We start from the raw sequence: 22,014 nt of genomic DNA on the forward strand, positions 1-22,014 counted from the left end.
GCTATTCTACGAGGTTGTTCGTCATCTGGTTGGTGGTGGTAATCACTTCTTCAAAACTGGATAGCGTTAAACTGGATTATAGAGATGCCGTGTTATTTATAACATAGCGAAAGGCAAAACTGAGAAGGAAACAAACACATGCTCTCAGAATACTCCAGGTTACTTTCGCTTGCACGTATTAACTTATACTTAGATTGCCGACATTTATGGCGACGTTCCTGTTATAATTTACCAATCTTACAAGATCAATACAAGAAGCATCTCACATTTTGTCATCCGCTTCTCTGAACATCCTCTTCTCCAAAAGTTATATGAGTGACCCAACGTAGAAAATCTGTCTCAAATAGTGACTTATACTTCGGAGCGTAGGTCAACTCCGCCCTGTCTGTCTGTTCCCCCACTGCTCTATACTTCCCTTTCCTTCTACTTATTTTATTTCCTTCTGATTGGCTAAACTAATTAGGGATGCTGGGGTAGCCAGTGCGACCCTGGCACGTCCCCACTTTTAAAGAGATACGCGGCGCACCACGGTGTAGGTCCGTCCGTGACTTTAAGGGGACACGTGACCCGTCACGTGCCACCATCACGTGATCGCCAGACTGCGTTTGCAGTGCGCTCAAACTGTAGTTGCGTTTACATGAAAACGGCAGAAGGCGACTTAGCCACAGAAGACGACATAAGGCTTGCATGTAAACGGTTGCAAGACGACTTAAGCCGTCGATTGAACGCCGCTGAATCGACAACGTTGGGTAAAGCAGGCGACAGCTGTCGACTGTTATCTGCCATGTAAACCGGCAAAGCGCTACGTCACTTCCTTCCCACAGGTCATTTCCCCTCTCGCAAGAAGCAAAATGGCGGGAACGGGAGATCCTCGCAAGCAGCAGAGGTGCATGTGGAATAAAGAGAGCACGAGTTTCATGCTGTGTATCATGCTGGAAATGGATATTGCGTCACAGCTTGTCTCCAAACCGCCGAATGTGTGTTGTCGGACTTGAAGAGGGCGCTCCTGTCGGGTAAGTCGCTCGTAAGTCGCCTGGCGTGTGGGATTCTTCCAGTCGCCCCAGCCCCCCACATGTAAACGACTAGAAGTCGACTGGGCCAGAGAAGTCGACGAACACGTTTAGTCTACCTATGTGTGCCTAGAAATGCGGCTTGTGTGGCCACAGCAGATACAATGCAAATGCAATCGAATGACTTCACGGAACAAACGCGTTTAGGGCTATGCCAGATGCAGCACATACCTTTTCTTCTTTGTCTTCTCGATACAACAACATGAATGCGTTAATGTGAACTACAGTGCAAGTTACTTGCTCGTTATAGATGCAAGCACGTGCAAAAAAAAACGTAATTATTTTTCCCATCAACCATCTTAGCGAACCAGAAACGAAACAAGAACTTACAATTCAAGCGAGAAAAAGAACTACCGAGAAAATTGAGTGCGAAAGCCAGTCCTGCGCCTCCTTGCCGTCGCGTCTCTCCGTCCCCTCAGAGATTAGATCGCCTACGCCGCTCTAATTGCCGCGAAATGGGGGGCAATTCTAAAATGGCGTAATTATTTCTCGGCGCTAATAGCAAACTACGCTCTGTAGGTCTTAAGCTTTAAAGCTGTAATCTTCAGCGTAGACGGGAAGCGCTTTTATGGATTCGCGCTGTCTTCCCGGGCGACGTGCAGGTTTGTTTGCCCCGAATACAAGCGGCGCTCCTAATTTCGCTGAGCGAGCGAAAACTGCAGACCGGGGGGCGAAAAGGCATTGGCGAAAATGTACCTGCGTTGGGATTGTTGATGTCGAAAGCATTATGGGAGGACGTTTGCGAGGAGGTGGGAGTCAAAATGAAGAAATAAGACTTGGAAAGGTCCGGGGTAATGAAGATAGATAATGGGTAGAGAAGGTAGCTGTGGTGTCTACTGAAATTAAGGAAGTTCGCGGAAAGATCGTAACTCAAAAGTGAGTGCAATACGTCGGAAGCTTGGGGTTCCTGCGTTGTGTTCAAAGGAGGATGGTTGCCTCGTTGCACCTGCTTCCTTCGAGTTGCATTTCGGTGTCGCTTGCGTCGTGGTGTAAAATCGTGTGTTTTGTAAGGTAGCATGTGCAGAAAGTGAACGTCTTGTTATTGACGCGGTGTTCACAATACGATAATAAAATAAACAACGAAGATAAAAGGTAAACAACAAAGAGAAAAGCAGTAACGACAAAGAAATAGACGATAAAATAAATATGGCAAAACTTGACAAGGTCGTCTGAGGCCACAAATGAACGAATGTGGTTCCAGCTGCTCTCCGTTGTGATTGGTTCTTGTGGCACGGCCACGACCTACTAGGTTATAACGACCATGTCATAGGCACTCCTGCTCGGCGTCGCATTTGGAAGCTAGCGGTGGCGCTACTCATCGGCCCGGTTATTGCTTCCTCAATTTCTGCAATACTGTGTACTTTAACTTCCCTTGGTATTTTTCTACAAGCGGTGGATGTACCACGAGAGGTGCCTCTTTGTAAAGCTGAATATCATTATCATTCTAAATGTTTTCATAGGAGCTGTTGCTGTCATCTGCTACAACAATCGTACGTCCGCTTCTGCGCGTTCAAAATTCAAATTTCCATTGTCCAATCATGATGTCGATCTCACGGGCTGATGAGTAGTTTAAAAAAAGTTTTAAAAAGAATAGCAGTTTAAAAAAATATATATATATATAAATCTGTATAGAAGTAACGAACTACACCATGAAATAAATTTTGAATTAATTTCGAATGAGGAAGCTTTGCACCAGCATTCGACCAGCACATTGAGTTGCACTTCTTTACTCTGCAATTTAGCACTCACTAGAACTTCGAATAAATAAATAAATAAATGCGCATTTTAACATACACCTGAAAAAAAGCACCAGTCCAAGAAAGAAAGTAAGAAATGATGACATTGATCCGACATTTCTTTTTCATCACCCCTTTTTCACCAATCACCACCGATCGATGATATCGTTTCATACTCTCAACTTTCACGCGAGTGCTGTGGCAGCACCGCGGAGACACAGTGGCGCAATTACAAAAGGTGGTTTGTAATATAGAGGGTGTATATCTTTTTATTAAAAAGCTATGGAAGGGGGGGGAGGGCTATACAGATGCATTTTTTGCAGGAGGGGTGCAGCTGCAGGTCCAGGCGGACTTCTTATGGGAAAACGTATTGGGCGAGTAATTAGCAAAAATTTATTAAATAACTCCTTAATAAGATGTTTTGACAAATGCGACAAATGATAGCAGAATTGGAGCCTGTCGTATTTAAATCCATCCTCCTCGTTAAATATCCTGAGATGAGCGCGAAGTTTTAAATATACGATGAAAGATGAAAGTCACTGAAAAGGTTAGCCAGCTGTAGGGATCGAACCCACATCTTCTGGATTACCGGTCCAGGGTTCTACTAATTGAGCTAAGCTAACACGCCTCTCCAGTCACTTTCGGGGTGCGTCATCTGAAGGGACGACAAACCAGCCACTCACTCTCACTCACCCTCCTTTCACTCTTACATTTCTTGCTCACTCATACACACATTCATACGACGGAAATCGACGCAAGCGGCACCTGTTGAACAATAGAGAAACTGACCCTTCTATGTATCTGTCCCTTCTATGTTGTTCCAGCCTCAGAACATCAGTTTCTCTCTTTTTTAAATATAGATTGCCAAATTTTCTAAATGAAACCAGAACAACATACTTCACTTCCGAAGTGCGAAAAGGGCGACGAGCATTCCACGGCGGAAGCCCACGTGCTTTGGAGCGATCGAGATGATTGAAATATAGATGATCCATTGGGCCTTATCAACCGCCCCCCCCCCCCCCCCCGGCCCAGGATGCCGGGGATTGGCGGAGGTCACGAGCTCCTCTGAAGCCCGCTTTCGGTTTAGGCTCATTTGCATACCAAAAACTCGTCAACGGATATTGCAGCACACGTGCTCGTTCCAGACTTTTTTTTTAATAGATGGGCTTCCAACGACGATTGTCTCCCACTCTCCAGTCTAACTTTTGTCAGAAAGGACCTACGTAAAAAGTTAATTCGCCAATTTTCGGTAATTAGCCTTCCATACGCTTTCCGGCAGGACGTGCGCGTCATCTGTATAGCTTCCGTAACTTTTCAATAAAAAATCAGTAACGCATCAAAATAAACACCCTGTCTATAAAATGAATAACAATGGTGTGTGGAAGCTAAACTACAGGTTGGAGTTCGCGTGTACTAAACTGCTACGTAAAAGTTGCCGCATTGTTTAGTTTTCTTTCTTTTTCTTTTTGTCGATAAAACGTGAAGATGAAAGGAAGAAAAAGAAAAACGGTCCCCTTTCAACATTTCCGATGGCCGTCTATGCATCCCCCTCAGCCTATTTATTTTTTATTTATTTTTTACATATTTTTTTAGGGAATAGCAAGCTAGCGTGCTGCATGGCTGACCTTTCCCCCTTTATCTTTCCTTTTCCTTTCTCTTTCTGCCAATAAATTGCCCCCTAACCCTCGCGCGTGCGTGCGTGGGGTTTACGCATAGTTTCATAGAAACTTCGTTACGATATTTATTTTGCCGCGACTTGTTACAATCTCGAAGCGTAGTGTGCGCTCCTAGTAAATTTACCTCCTCGATTTAATTTCCATGCATTAGCGATGCCCTGACAGCCCAAGAAAATGGTGGAATATGCTGTTGACAATGTATAGGAAAGGGTGATTTTTCATTATTGACCGAAACAAATATTTTTAAGCGCTCCATGCACCGATGACGAAAGTTTCGGTGTCTGCCGATCCTACGGTATTTTTTTTATGGAGCTAAAGAAATACCGTAGATTGTCTTGGATAAACCTGCACGGTCAGCGAATTAAAGACACGGGTTCCACCGCTCCAACATGACCATGGAATTACCTCTTTCATTACTCTCGGCACAAAAGGGGCCAACCTTTCGGCTTTGACTTTCATGAGCAAGCATTCCACATCTGAACGGAGAACTGCACGGTAATACGAGGCCCTAACCCAGCGGCTATTAGCGGAAAACTTCCGTATTGTTTCCGTTCGACGCTGGCTCAAGAGAAATACACTGACGGAAGAGAAACAAAAGGAAACACAAGAAGTCGAAGAAGATGGAAGAAAGAAACTACAAACTAATATCCGAGCAAATTCGAACGAAAGGCCGCCATTAGTGCAGATCGCTGCGGATTCCGCAATGGTACGTCATTAGCGGCAGATTACCCAGCGCGCCTTGCGCGGGCGGTATTATCAACGTTGCCAGCATTCTAAGCCTTGCCAAGTTCATCCGGGTATCCCTGCAGCGATCCCGACACGCGTTGCGAGAAATAGAGTTTTGAAATTGGTACGTTCTGAGGGGGACGGACTACCGCTGCGTTTTAGGGGCTTTATACTCGTTGCTAGATGGAATCGTTATTAAATTGGGATTTGTGCGGCATGATGTAATTTTCGGCGAAGCGGTAACAAGTTGTGGAATTCGGTACGGTAGCCGTGAGTTCTGCTGACGCATTCGGCTTCGACGATCAAACTCGACCTTGCTCTCGCATTATATGTTCGTAGACGCACTAAACAGTACCACCGTATATTTCGGAACAGAGAGACTTTTCGGGAGGAATGCGATTCCAACTCTTTCTTGTCAGGCGCACGTCTGCATTCAAACATCAATTATCAATGTGTATTTCGTGAAATATGCATTGACTACAATCTTATCAATGGTGTATTTCTAATTAATCACTGGTAACGATATTCTTAATTATTTTGAGATCGACGCTTACGCTCCAACAGCGTACTCCTACGTTTCACAAGCGTCATGGCAGAGTTGGTAATGGGACGGCTCGTTGGTGGAAACCAAGGTCGGCAGAAGACTAGGAGGTGGCGGGTTCGCGTCCTACCACCGGCTGTGCTGTCTCAGGTTTTCCCTGGGTTTTCCGGCAGAGTTTCCAGACGAATGTCGGTGTAGTTCTCCCTGAAGTCGGCCCAGGACGCATACTAACCCCCAGTCCTCCACTCCTTCCTGCTGCCCTCTCTCCATCTGTCCACGTTTGTACGCCGCTCATGGCCGCAGTTGCTTCGTGGTGCTAACACGGAATTAAAAGAAAAGCACCTGCCGTTCAAAGCAGGTGCACTTGGGAACCTAGAGAACATGCAGCGGGTTCTCTTAAGAACAGTTGGTCTAGGGATGGTACTCTGGATGCCCTGTTGTTACTTTAACCTTTATTTCCTAATTCTTTTCTTTTTCATACTTTTTTGTGGAATAGCAAACTGACATACCGTTTAGCTGACCTTTCCTCCTTTTTATTATGTTTTAATAAATATATCCCCCCCCCCCACACACACACACGTGTAAAGAACGCAGTCATCTGCAAACAAACGACAACGAACCGGAATACCTTTCGTGATATCGTCTATAAAGATTTAAAAAAGCAGTGGTCCCAAAACAAAGCCCTGCGGAACCCCGGACAGAACATTCCTACACGATGAACGTGAATGCCCGATTTGTACAAACTGCTGTCTATGGGAAAGATAATCTTTTAACCAGTTAATTATGAGTGTGTTGTCTATTAGCTTGCTAATCTTTAACATATATTTTTTTTTTGTGAGACACTCCGTCGAAAGCGCGTGATAGATCTAGGAAGATAACGTCTACTTGACCACGAGAATTTAACTCACTCGAGAAATCGTTAACGGTTTCAATAATTTGAGTCACTGTAGACAGCCCTTGCCTAAATCCATGATGGATAGAGCTAAAAAAAATTGTTGTCCTCAAGAAACGATATCAAGTGTTTGTTGACAATACGTGTGACAATATGCTGTAACAGTTTTGCGCATGTTGGCAAGAGTGATACAGGTCGATAATTAGAAACGTGCGTTATGTCACCAGCCTTGTGCACTGGAATAATTTTAGCTATTTTAGCCATGGTTTCCGGGGCGAATAATGTGACGGAATGTCTACCTGTGGTGTCGTCGGTCCGCCAGGTATGGATTATGGGGTGTGCCGGCTCTATATCAAAGATTCGGCGCATGGCAAAACCTACTGTAACATATATTTCGACACGAATTAAGTTGCCGATGTAAGCGTCCATGTGATAGAATTATTACCCGTAAATTTAGACGTACTGCTAGCCGGCAGCGCTGTAAACTAACTGGTTGCAGACAAAGAAGGCGGCGTGTTGGTGCAACTACTTGCCGTTGTCGACCACGCTCAACCAGGCAACGTCACGACTATCGCAGTGGGGATCGTGCGTCCTGGGCCGACTTCACAGACAATTAATTGTGCCGACATTTGACTTAAAGCGTCTGAGGAAAACCCGGCGAAAACGCCCAGACAGCAGAGCCGGCACCCAAAAGAAGTCGTCGAGGAGTAACTAATAGAAACTCGATCGCAATCCATAAACCGAATCCGCTACAGTTCCAAGCTCACAGGCATGTACAATATCATAATGACCCCGAAACCTTCAAAGGATTTGTCATTCTTTAACCACAGAAAGCACTTAATTTACTCACTACCCTGTTTTAAAAGCAAGCCGTTAAGCTTCCCATTAAAATGCACTATGCGAAGTGACTCAAATCGACAGATGCATAAATATCGCAGAATTCTTCTTTTTTTTTTTATCGCGACCCTGCGCAACGGCGGCAATGACAGGTACTAGACGCCCGGGTCGCTTTGACGTCATTACGGTACAGTCCGTTGATTGGACAACGTCTGCTATGGACTGGGCGAACAGGGAGTGAAACAGAAGAAAAAAAGAAGAAAAAAGCTGAAAGACCGACCCCGATTTGAGCGGACACATCCTATATAGCATCAGGCCTGCGCCCCACGTGACACAGCGTCACACACGAAGGCCTGCTGTGGATGCTGATATGACGTCAATGAGAGAGCGAACAAGAGAAAAGCTCGAGGCAGCTCGCAAAGCTCACGCAGGCCTCCGTGAGTTAGGCAGTGCGCAGGCCTTCTACTATCTAGGAGGTGTTGTTTGAGCCCATGTTGGAGCCCGTGGAGCTGTTCAGGACACTCGTGTGATCGTAATGACGTCACCGGTGACGTTTTTCTTCTTCCTGCTTCTCGCTTCACTCTGCAGAGCGAGTTGAGCGGGAACGCGCGGGTCTATGCTCGGGTGCGTTTTTCTTTTCTTCCTTTTTTTTTTCAAGGAAAAATATTGCATACAGAGATTGTGTGTGTGTGTGTGTGTGTGTGTGTGTCCGTCTCATCCTTAAACACTGTATGAATAGGTGGAACCTGAAGCTCACATACAGATGGTAAAACGGGAGAAAAAAGAAAATCTTCGCATAAACTTATCCCCTCCACACGACGCAGAAAATGCAACCTAATACTTCAGAATACCGTTTCCCAATTACAATGGAGCGCAGCAAACTCCGCAGCGGCGTCGACACTTAATACATTTGTCAAGCTCAAAACACAAAGAGGCGTCTGTCTGAGGTTGAAAAGCGGTGTTCGTCAGAGAGCTTTACGCACTCACTAACAAATGTTCGAGTTGCAGTAGTAAAGGCCTCACGCTAGTTCATTAGGTATGCATCGAAGTTTGAAGCAATTAAAATGACTCATGCTTAGAGTGGGCTCTGCAATCTCGAACAGGAATTATGTTACACGTTGTTCCACAGCACTGAATGGAAGAGTTCCAGTACGAGCTCTCGCGAGCTTTTTAGAAAAGAGAGGTTCGTTAAACACAGCATGGAAAGACTCGAGAACAAATATGTCGGGAGAACTAGGCATTAGGATTACGAGCCCTGGGACGCATATTCGCACAGAAAGTACGAGTTTCAGCGCGTAATCCTGGAGCGCTAGGGAGCTTTCAATTAGAAAATCTGCTTTCCTCGGTTGCCAGTCCGTAACGTCACGTGCCCCTGCAATACCGAGGCGAGCCACTTCGTTTTTCCTTTTTCTTTCTTTTTGCAGTCGCTCTTCGCACCGCCCCTCTCGCGTCTCGACTGGTCGCTCTCGCTAGCGGATGATTCTTGGTGGCCAATGAAGAGCCCTCTAACCACCTGACGTCACGAGACGCGATGAGCCGCTGGACGACGTCGAGGTACCTTGAATAATTTTGAAATTGCGACTGTTTTAAATCACTCGCGATTTTATAACGCGGCCTATAGCACCCGCATACGTATCGCAAAAAAGGACGTAGTTCTATGCGTGAAATACGAGTAGCGCGTTAACGTCTGGTCTCGGTTTCGCGGTGTCGTCAGCATGAACTATACCGCACCTTGCCGGACGTCTCAGGGATGTGCGACCTAGGTACACAACAACAACTTTATTTTCAAGATGATGAATGGGGAGTTTCATCGGCACGGGCGATACTCTACCGCATTGCTGATGGTGATGTGGGGAATGAAATAATGAGCCCCTCCACAATAAGGTTCGAAGCGCTATGGTGTCCAAAAGTGTCAAAAGAGATTTGAGGGTACAGCGTTGGTGGGCTGGATTTGGCCAGAGACCAAGCAATTTTGAGAGAGAGAGTGAGAGAGAGGGGGGGGGGCGACAATCCAGCTGATTAAGCGACGCGGAGAGTGCGGTTCGTGAAAGTTGGTGTAGTGTGGGCAATGAAGAAGAATGTGCTCTGGATTTTCTAGACCACCGCAGTGACAGCATCTGGGAGAGCCAACTTGTCTCAAGCGGTAACGCCACTGAGCTGTAAAAGTCACATCGAGTCGCATTCGACGAATTAATGCAGCATTTTGTCCGAGATGGAGGTGATGACGCAATCAGTTATGTTTCCAACCGGTGTCTTGATTGCTCGGCAGGACCAAAGCCGGAAGTCTCCGACAGTGACGTCACCACAGCCAGAGCTATAAAATTCAGTCCCAGATAATTGGCTGCGAACTTAACAGACCTCTCCCTGTTTGTAAACAAATGACGTCATAATGTTCGACAGCGCCACCATTTTTGGTAGAGTTGAACAACGCTCGAAGCTTAATGCGAACAAGGTCGCGCCCGCAAGCCACGATCTTGAGGGTACTACGATGGTCCCTGAGAGGGACGCGACCTTCGGTCCTACTTTTCTTTCAATAGGAGGCAGCGAACAAGTGGCCATTCGTGGAACCCAGCCCTCTCTTTCCGATTTGTTTCTGTCTACCAACGTCATGATGACGTTTCTCGGGTAGAGGTCTATTGGATTCCCACAACGGACTAGAAGAACCACGTTTATTTTACTTCGTATTGTAAATCACTATCTCTCAAACACTCGGTACGCAAACTATGAATGCATTCAGCGAACGTTTCACGCTTCCACGAATTTTCGAAAGAACCCGCAGAAGTTCATAGTTTCGGATTCTCCAAGGGCAGGTGACGTCACCAGCGTCTGTCTCCTAGTGACATGGCGCCGCACCTTCCCGTTCCCCGCTCTGTCCCTCGTTGGAAGGCTGCCAACAGCTCTGGTGGTGGAGACGGAAATGAACCTTCGAGAAGCAATGGTGCCAGACGCATGGCACATTACGTGCCTTATGACGTCATATTTCTCAAAACTAGAAATTAATTTTATGAAACTCCTGCTTCACATAGAGAGACAATACTTTGGGAAACAGTGCCAGACACGTGGACAGGGCGTATATTCTGAAGACATGACATTTAGTCCGAAGTGGTAGATTGATTAACTGGAAAATGAAGATTGATTAATGTATTTTTTATGATGACTCTCAACATCATAGGAAAGCGTGTGCAATCGTTTCCTCAGCTTTGGGGTCAGTTGTAAGGGCCTTTCACAGTTGCGTTCGTTCTTCTATGTTCCACTATCTCAGCCGCACCATTACGTCACTGATATCCTGTCACGTGTACTTATTCTCTGTGTTCTCTCTTTTCTTTGCTTAGGTTTTTATGGGCTCCGGTGCCTGAAGCGGAACCTTCCCTGTACTGTGGAGGTATGGGATGGCCTCTCACCCGCTACGAAAGGCTATGGCCCTCGGCGCCAACATCCCCTCTGTTGTCCTGCCTGCTGTTGCTGTTCCTGACGGCGAACGTGCTGACGTACCAGGGCCCAATGACGTCAGGTCTGACGCAGGGGGCGTGCAAACTTTCGGAACTGTCCTGCGACAACGGCCACTGCGTGTCACTGAGCAAGTTCTGCGATGGCACGGACGACTGCGGTGACAATTCTGACGAACCCATCGGATGTACTAGTGAGTGAACACTTCATATAGACGGTGTTTGGAAGTTATAGGGATATCTTTCCCCCTTGATGTCGTTGAGCGGTTAGCAAAGGCTTCAGTGTCGAGGATTGGGGAGGACCCGGGTTTGAATCATGGCTGTATTATACAAGAGTTCTCCCTGAGTTTTATTGGGGCCTTGCATGACAAATGTATAGACGTACGAAGTCTGCCTAGGACGCACGATCACGCCCCAAGCAAAAGCGCTGTAATATTCGCTCCGAGATCGAACGGTGTCGGCGCGCTGTGGAGAACGGCGAACTACAACAGTGTGGACGCGTCGTCTGCTTTTACACGTTTATTCCGCGTTCAGTGCACTAAGTGGAGCACTGGGGAACCGAACAGCATCGTACCATCGCGGCACAAGTGAATATACACAAGAATTACGGAAAAGAACCATCAACTCCGAATATCGGTCCACGAGTTATCCACACTAGAATAGTGACAGTGTCGCCCCCTATAGGTCGATCTCGCGGCGAATAGATCAACGCCTATGCGAAAAACCTTCTTCTCTGCAAATAGCTGGAGCCGCCGTGTCGTTTAGATAAAGCATGAGTTCACTCATCCCCGTCCTGTTTTGCGTACCATGTTTTTCGGCTTTCAACTATCCTCGCTTCCGTTCATCTCGAAAACAGATTTGCAGTCAAGGAGCAGTCGCTCGTATGGCACAATCAGTGTGCGCGAAACCACATAACCGTAACCATTACTGCAGTAATGTTCAAATGGCTGCATCACTTTCAGCATGTAACGCCGGCTTAACGCGGAAAATTGATTACCGCTGCACTTTCTATTTCCAGTAGTGTAATTCGTAACGCTGCCGATAAGCTCCGTTAATTTCGATAAAAATGGGGGTGGGGGGAGGTGGATATTGTAACAGCAACAAGAAAGAAAGGGACAGGTTAGCCACACAAGAGGCTTGATATTTCATAAAAAAACTAAGACCGCTCATATTCACTACATAAACGATATCAATGCTTAATTACTGATACTGTTACATACTTTCACGACAGTGTGATTCCAAGTTTGACCACAAGTGAGTAGTGAAAGAAAAGACAGCTTATGTTAATGTGATTCTACAAGAAAAAAAATGGCTTCCGCATTGTGCAACCCATGTAACGCGCTTCAATGCGGCAGCCTTATAGAGCCATCTCTGGTTACCAGTCCCGGGCCGGTCCCGGCGCCAATGTAACGTATTTGTTCATGGTAACATTTCGCTCTTTTTCTTCTCTCTCTTCTTTTTTTTTTTAATCTTTGCACAACCGTTACGGACGGAAGTACAGGGCCACGGACGATGCTGTATAATATCCACTTCGTGTGTAACTTTCCTGGGTTCTGAGCAATGAAGTTTGTGCCAACGCTCTACCTCGACACTTTTACCTACGTACTAGTAGAGATCCTGCTTTCACAATCCCGAGGACCCTCTCAGGCACTCGGCTCACATCTTCTTCGTCTTAATTGTTAAGAGCGGTCAGCCAATACTTGGCAGTGCTACTCTTAAAAACAGAAAAGAAAAAGAAAAGAAAAACCGCGCAGCTCAAAACAAAAGCCTTAGAAACGAAAAACGTTACAAAATTATTCTACTCACAACTTCACCGCGATCAGTCGCACTAACGCTCTACCATCTTAATCCCATCCTGAACCCATCCCGCACAATGTCCGATGTAGAATTGGAAGCGCGGGGCTATTTGTGGCGATATCTCGCTTCGAACCGGGCCATTAAAATTATCGTAGGCGACCACAACGCCACTACGCAATCTTCGCGAGCAATGACCTCGAAACAAAACGCAGGCGCTGTTCCCGCTCGATTAGTTACGAAAAGGCGCCTTGCGAGAATCATTAACTTCTTCCCGTGATATTAGAGTACACTGAAGGGATGAGGAAAGCGCGATATATTTTCCTAACGCGAAGATAGCGCTTCTGAAACGACGCCGAACTCCGCGGTGATTTATGATACCCCTCTTACTTCATCACTGGGTGTCCTTGGAAATCGAATTGTTGATAGGGGGTTCAATCACGCAAAATCTGATTGCTGGGAGGGAGATTGGATCGAGTTCTATAGCGAGTGTATATACAGCTGCAGGTGTTGTGAATCGTCGAAGATATGGGGGCTGTGAGGTAATTAATTGCGAGTAATTATGTTAACGTAGGGAAATAGCTTTAGTGTAATTAATTATTGTATCTAAGTAGTTTCTCAGTAAACTGTTGATGATGATGATGGTTGAAAGAAAACAATGGGGATTGTAGCCCTCATCACGAGGGCCGGCTACCCCAGATCACCTAAGGAAAGGAATGCCAGACACATCCACCAGCACCCACTGGACTTCTCGCGAAGCGGCGACGAGCGCCACAGTCACGGTCATAGCCCTTCTAACAGCTTGGTGTCCCTTAAAAACTGTGTAACTGCTCGCGAAGCTGGCAGTTGTGTGCTCGTTGGCCATGGGCCCAGCACCTTCTGCGCTCCGAAGGGTCGATTGTCAACCCGGTCTAACGCGGCTACAAGTCTGTCACGACACTTAGAGTATCTTCGGCACATAACTGTAATATGTTCGACGTCTTCAATGGAGCCACAGATTGGACAATTAGGGAAGTCCGCCTTCCCAAGCCTGTACAGGAGTCTTGCACTGTATGGTACATTGAGCCGGAGCAAGTTAAACAATGACGTAAGCTGCCGTGGCATGGATGTTGGGAGGACCAGGGCTAGTTCGGGGTCAACCCGGTGCAGAAGGGAAGATCCAGCCTCGCCACAAAACCATTGATGTTTTAACAGCTTATGGCTCAGGGACTTTAAGGCACTCTTGGCGTCCGCCTTCGTGAAGTAAACACTGCGGAATGTACTATTTCCATGTGCTTTCCCGGCGTTGTGATCGGCCGATGTCCGGTGATCCCACAGTGGCCAGGTACTCACCTTGTTACTGTGAGTTGGTTGATTGATTGATTGATCGGTAATAATTGCAAGTAATAATGTTAATGCAGATAGATACCTTTAGTGTAATTAATAATGGTATCTAAGTACGTTCTCAGTAAACTGTAACAGTGAGGTGATTGATTGATTGGTTGATTGTCGGATTGGTAAAATAAAAATGGAGATGTTAGTCCCAAACTACTCGGGACTGGCTACTCCAGGACGCGTTAATCATACTTTATCTGTAACTTCTACTGAAGAAACAGTTACTTTTCGAGTTACATAAAGTTTCCTCTTGTTCCGCACTGCTAAAATACCAGCTGCGTGGTTCAGTGGATTCAAGGATTCGCTCCTTGGTGGTAGCTCCAAGGTCGAACTGCAGACTGGGAGGTGGTCGGTTCGATCCTTATCACCGGCTGTGCTGTCTGAGGTTCTTCCGGGATTTCGCAGTAGACCTTCTAGTTGGATGTCAGCACAGTTCCTCCCCCCCCGTCTCCCACTCGTTCCTGTTGTCCTCTCTCCATCTGTCCCCGTCTGTCCGCCACTCATTGCCACAGTTGCTTCGCGGCGCTAACATGAAATTAAAACACACTGCGTATGTTTTCTTTTTGTGTGCCATATTCCAAGACTGATCGTCAGACTAGCTGTGTCAGGGGCTTTCATTAAACAAGCATCTGTACCCCAAGAAGAAGACAACGCAAAGTTATACGGCATACAGATTCGAAAGTGACGACTGCGGAATCGCGATTTTTTTTTTTTTTTTCAACCTTCCTGTTGAAAAATAGCGTGTTCTGGGGACGTAGCTCTATTGGTTGTCGAGTGCACGCATCACTGAACCTATGGCTGCAATTCTCGGCCCATGTCAGAGCCACGTGCAACACCGTCGAGGTCTTCTGATGTTCTTCGAGTTGCTCTTGTCTACCGGATTGCTCCAGACGCTGTAGAGTCACACTCTATGACCATTGATGCTTCTTTCATGTATACGATGGATCTCTCATAATATTCATCTTTCATGTATGTTTTTTTTATTTTTCATCTTCCTTTTTGGAGCGTACCGCAACCGGTGGAAGACAGCTCAATTGTTATGTCACATAAGTAACTTCATTCTCATATCTCATATTCCCATATCTCATCATAACTTAATTCTCGTACCTCTCAACTAATGTTTCGCGTGTAATGGGCTAGTGTACAGCTCTCCAGTGGTGAATCACCCATGTCATAGTCAGGATTTATTTGACGTTGTTGTTGTTTGCATCAAATCAGAGCGCGAGTGACGAAGAGTTAGGCCATAAGTTACGTTGTAGGCTAGTTGTTGTACCACACCCCTTTCCGCAGCTTCACGCCACCAGCCGGAATGAGATGAGATAGGTCAACTATCTTATCAACAAAAAGTTGACTAAGGTCAACTCTTTGGAGGCAAGCTGCCTCCAAAAGCACCACCACCACAAGTAGATAGGATGAAGGTTGAAATCAAGTTTGATGACAATAAAGGACGATGAGCATGCAACGGAGAAACCCGGTTGTCATCCGAAGAGGTATCTTTTGTCAGGCTTTAAGGATGGCATACTCACATGGATTGAGTTTGGTATCTGATCGACACACCATGCATTCATCAGAGCTGCCAGTTGATAGGTTCCTCAGTCGTCTTAGCGACTGTCCAGTAGCTTCTTCAGCGCATGTGGTTTTCCATGCTTATAGTGCACGTACTCTTGCATGTGCCGACTACCCCGCAGTGTGACCTTGCACAAGCACGAGGTCTACGAGGCCCATGCAAAGGCACACACACACGAGTGTGCCCTGGGGCGTGTTGCTGTGGAGCGCTCCGCATCCCGTCATTCACCTGTTGCTATAGCAACGGGGCTGCCATGCCACGCAACCTCTTTCATCACTCCGCAATGCACTAGATATGTTGAACGTCAAGGATCCCTTTCAAATCACACAGCTCTAAAGATGTGATGGACTATCTAAAAACGGTGCGACGTCAAGAGCAAGATTTCGTGTCCCTGGATGTGACATATATGAACTACAGTGGACCTACAGTGCTGGACACAAGTTTACGCAACACGCGCCAGCGCATTCCTTCCTGTGAGTGACACGCTAGCAGCGAATGGGGCTGTGCGGACTTATAGACATGTGCCTAGTCCCCTGACACGTGCCCAGTCACCAGTTTGTCGAGCACTGCACCTATCCTGCTGGACCTGGTGGAAAAGAAAATGGTCCAGATGGACAAGGTGAATTTGATGAACACAGTAGGTTGCTCACCCTACCTTTTTTTTTTCTTTTCTTTTTTTTTTGAGGGAGGCGTATATAGTCTGTACGTCAACAGGATTCAAACAGAGGGTGTTTGTCCAACAAAAAGGTGCATGTGTAGACACAAGGGTATCACGTACATTAAAGTGGGTCTCCGCAACAAAATCACCACAAAGATTGTGGCATAGCAGTAACCCTTCGGGTGTCAGGAACATATACATGCGAATCCCCATTTTTTTCTTTCTTTCAATCAATCAATCAACATATACATGCGCAATATCGTTTTCCAAACGCGCGCAGATTTTATTCCAACGAATTATTACGAAGTGAGCGCTTCGGTCTCTGTGAAGCAAGAGGTCCCTGAAAGCAACACTGCTGACGTCATCCGGCATGGAAGAATGCAAGCTTCCTAGCAGACGACAATGCTGGGTGACGTCACAGTATGTTCCTCCCGGCGAACCGCTGTGCGCTTTGCATCTCGCTTTCGGTTTGGTATTGTCATCATTTACGGATTAATTACTGGCGCAAAGTGAATGCGAATGTTGTATTCGGTATCAAGGGCGCGGCCTGTGTTCGGTATGATGCTCACCTACTTTTTTTTTTTTTTCGAATCCTTGCGAAGTCTCTCTCTAAGCAGTATATATAATATGGCCGCTGTACATGAATGGGCTCATAAGGAACTTAACCGGATTGGGATAAAAGTCAAAATATTCCGCTACGTTGATGACCTTCTGTTGGTAGGGGATATACTTGGCGTCAGTCGAGCGGGGCGTATTCCAGAACAACCCATTCGGGTTGGCTTTCACGAGCTAATTCCCGAAAGAAGGACATCTCTTATTTCTAGACATTTGCCTACAAAGCAAAGGCTACGGTAATGGCCACATATGTTGGCGGTACTCGCAAAAACTAGAGAAGTCAGCGCTACCTTTCCCGTCCAACTATTCAAAAGGCATAAAGAATGGGGTGATAACCACGCTCGTTAGAGAAGTCGCGCTACCATAACATAGAGGGCCTTTTTCCTACAGGAAAAAAAAAAGTTTGCGGCAGATAATTTCGTTAGAGCGAGGATCCGTACATAAGACGAACATCCCAGGGGCAGAGAACGACTCGAGAGATCAACTCACTGCCGTGATACCATATACAGGGTGTCCCAGAAAACGTGTAATTAAATTTTAATTTAAAAAAACTACGCCACATAGAATCATGCGGTATTTGTTCTTACTAGGTTTTTGTCACCTCCTGATGTGCATGTCATGTAACCTCAGTTTAATTATGTATATTTTTGCGAACTGAACTCGGAAATTTGCCAAGTAAACGTCACTTTTTTTACCACTACCATTCCGCCACGGTGCTGAAAGCAGGTTGTCTGAAAAAGAGGAAGGGCGCCCTAGCAACGGAGTCATTTTTTTGCAGACACCGTTGCTGGCAACATCGCTTTCGCTATCCGCCTCTCCAGCTGGCTGCTCGCCACCTAGCGGACCCCAGCAGAAGCACAGAATGAATGATAATAACAGCAGACGACAGGTATATTTCGCGCTGACCCGAAACTGCCGCAACTTCCCTTCGTGTGCGATGGAGTATCCCCGATTGCAGAAGTCAAACAGCAACAGCACTGCTCAATTCCACAGTGCAAAACTACAGCGGTGAAGAATATTCAATGTCGAGGGGGAAGAGGAAAAAGGAGCGGCGTGAACGAGAACAACGAAGACAGCAGGAAACCACGCGCGAGTTATGTTATTTGTACAAGTTTTGAAGCGTGTCTCGTGGAAGAAGGCATGAAGCAGGGCGATTTATTCATCGGCATTCATTCTTTTCTCCGCCATCTTGGGGACGACGCCAGCGCCTCTATAGGTAGTTGGAGAAGCGAATACGATACAGAGAGAAGCGGTAACCGCATAGGACGATTTCTCGACGGAAAAACGGCTAACTTTCTCAACGGCACGACAACTCGATGGAGAAACGGCGGGACGAATCGCACGCACACATTTCCACTGCGGCGGACGGTGGCGCCCTGGCGGACGTTTCGTTAGTCCGTGTTAAATATTGACTTCAAATTAACTGATGAATATTTTGCTACACATAGAAAAGTTATAGTGGCACACAGAAGAAGTTCTTGCGAAAAAAGCATATATTCGCATAGCAAGCGCTACAAAAGCGCCCTCATACAGCAGCCGGCGGGCGATAGCATGTTTCCCAGTTCCCTGATTGGTCGCATACCGGCATCCGAAATGGCAGCTCGTGGAACTCGTGGAACGGTAGCGCGTGGAGCGGTCCTATAGGGAGTCTGCGACAAACTGGTGGCGCCGCGATGCGGCCTCCGGAGAAAGTACCTTGCGTGATAGCCGCCGGGTAGCTAGCTTTGTTTACATGTGAACTGCGGATGTCTTTTTTGCCACACTGGAACTGTTGCATCGCTATCTGTGCCAGCACCTAAAAGAACTCTTCATATTAGGGACCTGATGTTTCATTTCTCGTGATTTCTATGCTTCCAATACCACCGAGGGCACTAGACTGGCAGCGAATAGCGTTTGTGACGCGCGTTGGGCCATTGCATGAGGTGTGCACAACATATTCTATTTCTTTTGTTCTAGTTTCAATTAAACTGAATGAGGACCTGCAAAATGATCAGTGATTTACAGTTGCCACTTTCGTGACGGTGAAACGCCGCTGGATCGTGATACTGATTGAGGTGTTTCATCGCCAGTGCCCTGAGCCGATATTGCTCCCGGTAATCTGGTTGACGAGTCTCACAGTGAGAACGGAAGTTCTACGTTGTCCAAAAGGTTTAGTTTTAGTATTTACGCACCAACCATTTCACAGCTGTCGTGCCGCAAGCCTACGGTGGTAGCCGAGGCAAAAACTCATATAATTTCTTTTTTAAGGATCTCTTTAGCGTTATTGTATCTGAAGATACTGGAAAGACTGCAGTACAAGTTTAGACAATAAGTTGTGACCTCACGTGTTTACTTGTATGGATAAAACGGACGCACGATGCAGATTTCAGTGACGAAGCTATGTGTGTGCAAAGAGGACGAAGGAATACAAGACTCAGTCAAAAACATATTACAAGTGGCTGGAATCAGAGAAATAAACGTATATAGCCTTCGCTAGAAAGCCAGGATTTTGGGAGTCGTCAAATAACCATCCTCTCGACGTATCACTTGCAGGTGTTCCAGACAGACGCGAGTGGCTGTTCTCCTTACGCACTGTTAGATACATTATAAATACGGCGGTTGCTTCTGTGCAGTTTGTCTCCATTCTCTTCGTTCGCGCTCCAGAAAGGTTCCACATTATTTGCACTTCGAAAATTAGCCCTTCTAATTACGGCGGTCGCCACGCAAGCTACGGTTCCATTTGAGAATGCATAGAACGGGCGGCGTGGTATCACGTCGGATACTTCCAAGACCGCCACTGGCGGCGCTGCCGCGACGGAGCAGCGCGCCCCCTTTAGGTGTCGCACGGTCCCTATTGACTGCCGTCACCGTCACCGGAAAAACGGTGACGGTGGCCCATTTCCCATCGAGAACTCGTCATATGCAGAAAGTCGCGACGAAACGGTGAAGCCTCGGCGGCGTTAAATTTGCCGTCATTGTTCTGGCGTGTCGTCGCAAACATGTCGGACTTCAACGAATTTTTCGGTAGTCATGGATGGCTCGTGTGAATAGGAGAAATCTCGCGTGCTTCGGCGGTATCGCTGTGCTGAGGGGCCTACGATAGCTGTGAGAGAAGTACTAGACGCGATTGCAGTTCTTCTGAGAAGATGCGGTACCTGAATAATTTTCTTGGTTAAGGGAATACTTAACTTACTTACTTTACTTAACTTGGTTAACGGGATTCCTAACGTTAATGAAAAGTCAAAACAAACGCCAAATACTAAAGCACCAATTACGCGCCGCAGTTTCAAGAGGTATCTACCTACTGCAATGTTACCTTGTTGCAGTGGGTCCTAACGCATTGATTATATTGTAGGCTGTTAGTGTTCATCAGCGTAACGAGCTAACAAAATTAGATACGTGAATCTAATACGCTCGATCAAGGCCATGTCTCAAAACATCTACATGTACTCAAATGTGTTCACTTAACTCAATACACTTGACAAGTTGGAAAACCGGTTATATTGGCTTAAGGAACCCTATTAGCGAGAGGGAACATAGGTTTCACTAATGAGGATTCTTTGGTTTGTTGAAGCGGTGTCCTCGAGATTCCGAAAACAAGAGAACAAAAATCTACATATAAAAATTTAATATACAGGGTGCTACCCTATAAAAGTCTACCCGCGCCGGCATACCGTGCTCGCCAATTACTCAATGTAGGTGGTACGATGTGTTGTCTAGGTATAAAACTCATAAGGACATTCCATCATGGTAAATATCGAAGTGATTGAGCACCGTAACACAAAGTTATAGCTCAAAACGTGAGGTTCCCGTAGTCAAAACAGCCAAGATGGCGGTGTTGTGAATCGCAGTTGTTACACAGTTCCCCAGACGGCGACGTGTCGCTCTGGCAATCCATCCATCCGTCCATCCAGGCAGAGACGTTCCCGCTTTATGTTATTTCACTGCCTTTCAGTAAGCAGACGACATCCCTTTTGGGTGTCGTCTGCTGAGTACGTCGGCATTTTCGTTCCTCACGTTGCTTACTTCTGAGCAAAATACGACAGTTACACGAAAGCGAAATGAAAACTGCAGTTGCATCCGGCTAGCAGGATATCCGACACGTCGCCGTCTGGGGAGCAGCATGCCAACTGCTCTTCTCAACGCCGCCATCTTGATTGTTTTGACTACGGGAATTGCACGTTTTGAGTTATAACTTCGTGCTCCGGCGCTCAGTCACTTCGAAATTTACCAGTATTAAATGTCCTTATGAGCTTTATATGAAGACCGCACAATGTGCCACATGCATTGAGTAATTGGCGAGTACTGCATGGCGGCACGGGTAGACTTTGATAGGGTAACACCCTGTATAATAATAATAATAATAATTTTTATTAGTGCCCAAGAACGGCCACTAAGGCCATGGTGTTGGCGCACACAATACACATAACTCACAGTGGATACAATACAGACATAAACGCACAGATAATTATGTACAGACATATATATAATACATATACAGTGGGATACTAGCAGAGGTACATTACAAACATAACAAGCATACGTACTTACATATTTACAGACAAATATACCACGCAGTACACGCGATGAAACATCAGCAAGAAAACTACAATACATAGATTACACGCAGCACATAAGTAATAAGATGGAATGAGACTATATACTGTACAAAACAAAGGAAAGAATATCACGATTGAAAATTCACTGCTGAAGGAAAGAAATAACGTCGCGTTTAAGGGATGCGCTTGAGGTGTGGAAAATATCACATGTGGGGGGAAGCGAGTTCTGAAGAATTTGGCATCGGGTAATCGGATCGCTGGGGCAGAAGCGTTTAACGTAGAAGACTGGTGGATTACGAAAAGCCGCGCGAGGAATACAAATATATATTTACATGTATATATATATAATATAAAAAAATAGCACCATACCAGTAAACCCTAAATAACTAGAGACATTACCGATTGGGTAAAAGCACCCGCTCCTTGGTGATAGCCAAGGTCGTACTGTCTGGGTTTCTTTCCTGGGTTTTCCTCACGCTTTCAGACATTTGTCGGCACAGTTCCCTTAGCAGTCGGCCCAGGACGCACATTTCCCCAGGGCGTA

The 22,014-nt window shown here is 46.2% G+C and overlaps 1 protein-coding gene across 2 annotated transcripts in view; it reads left to right on the forward strand.

Moving 5' to 3' along the window:
* Nucleotides 1–22,014, forward strand: part of LOC135391753 (uncharacterized) — a 185,944-nt gene that overhangs the window by 148,680 nt on the left and 15,250 nt on the right. For both annotated transcript variants that reach the window (XM_064622179.1, XM_064622180.1), the window contains exon 2: nt 10,811–11,118. In XM_064622179.1, the coding sequence (XP_064478249.1) occupies nt 10,863–11,118 (256 nt within the window). In that variant the 5' untranslated portion in view covers nt 10,811–10,862. The remainder of the gene's footprint in view (nt 1–10,810; nt 11,119–22,014) is intronic.

The sequence above is a fragment of the Ornithodoros turicata genome, chromosome 4, assembly GCF_037126465.1.
Source record: "Ornithodoros turicata isolate Travis chromosome 4, ASM3712646v1, whole genome shotgun sequence".
Classification (NCBI taxonomy): Eukaryota; Metazoa; Arthropoda; class Arachnida; order Ixodida; family Argasidae; genus Ornithodoros; species Ornithodoros turicata.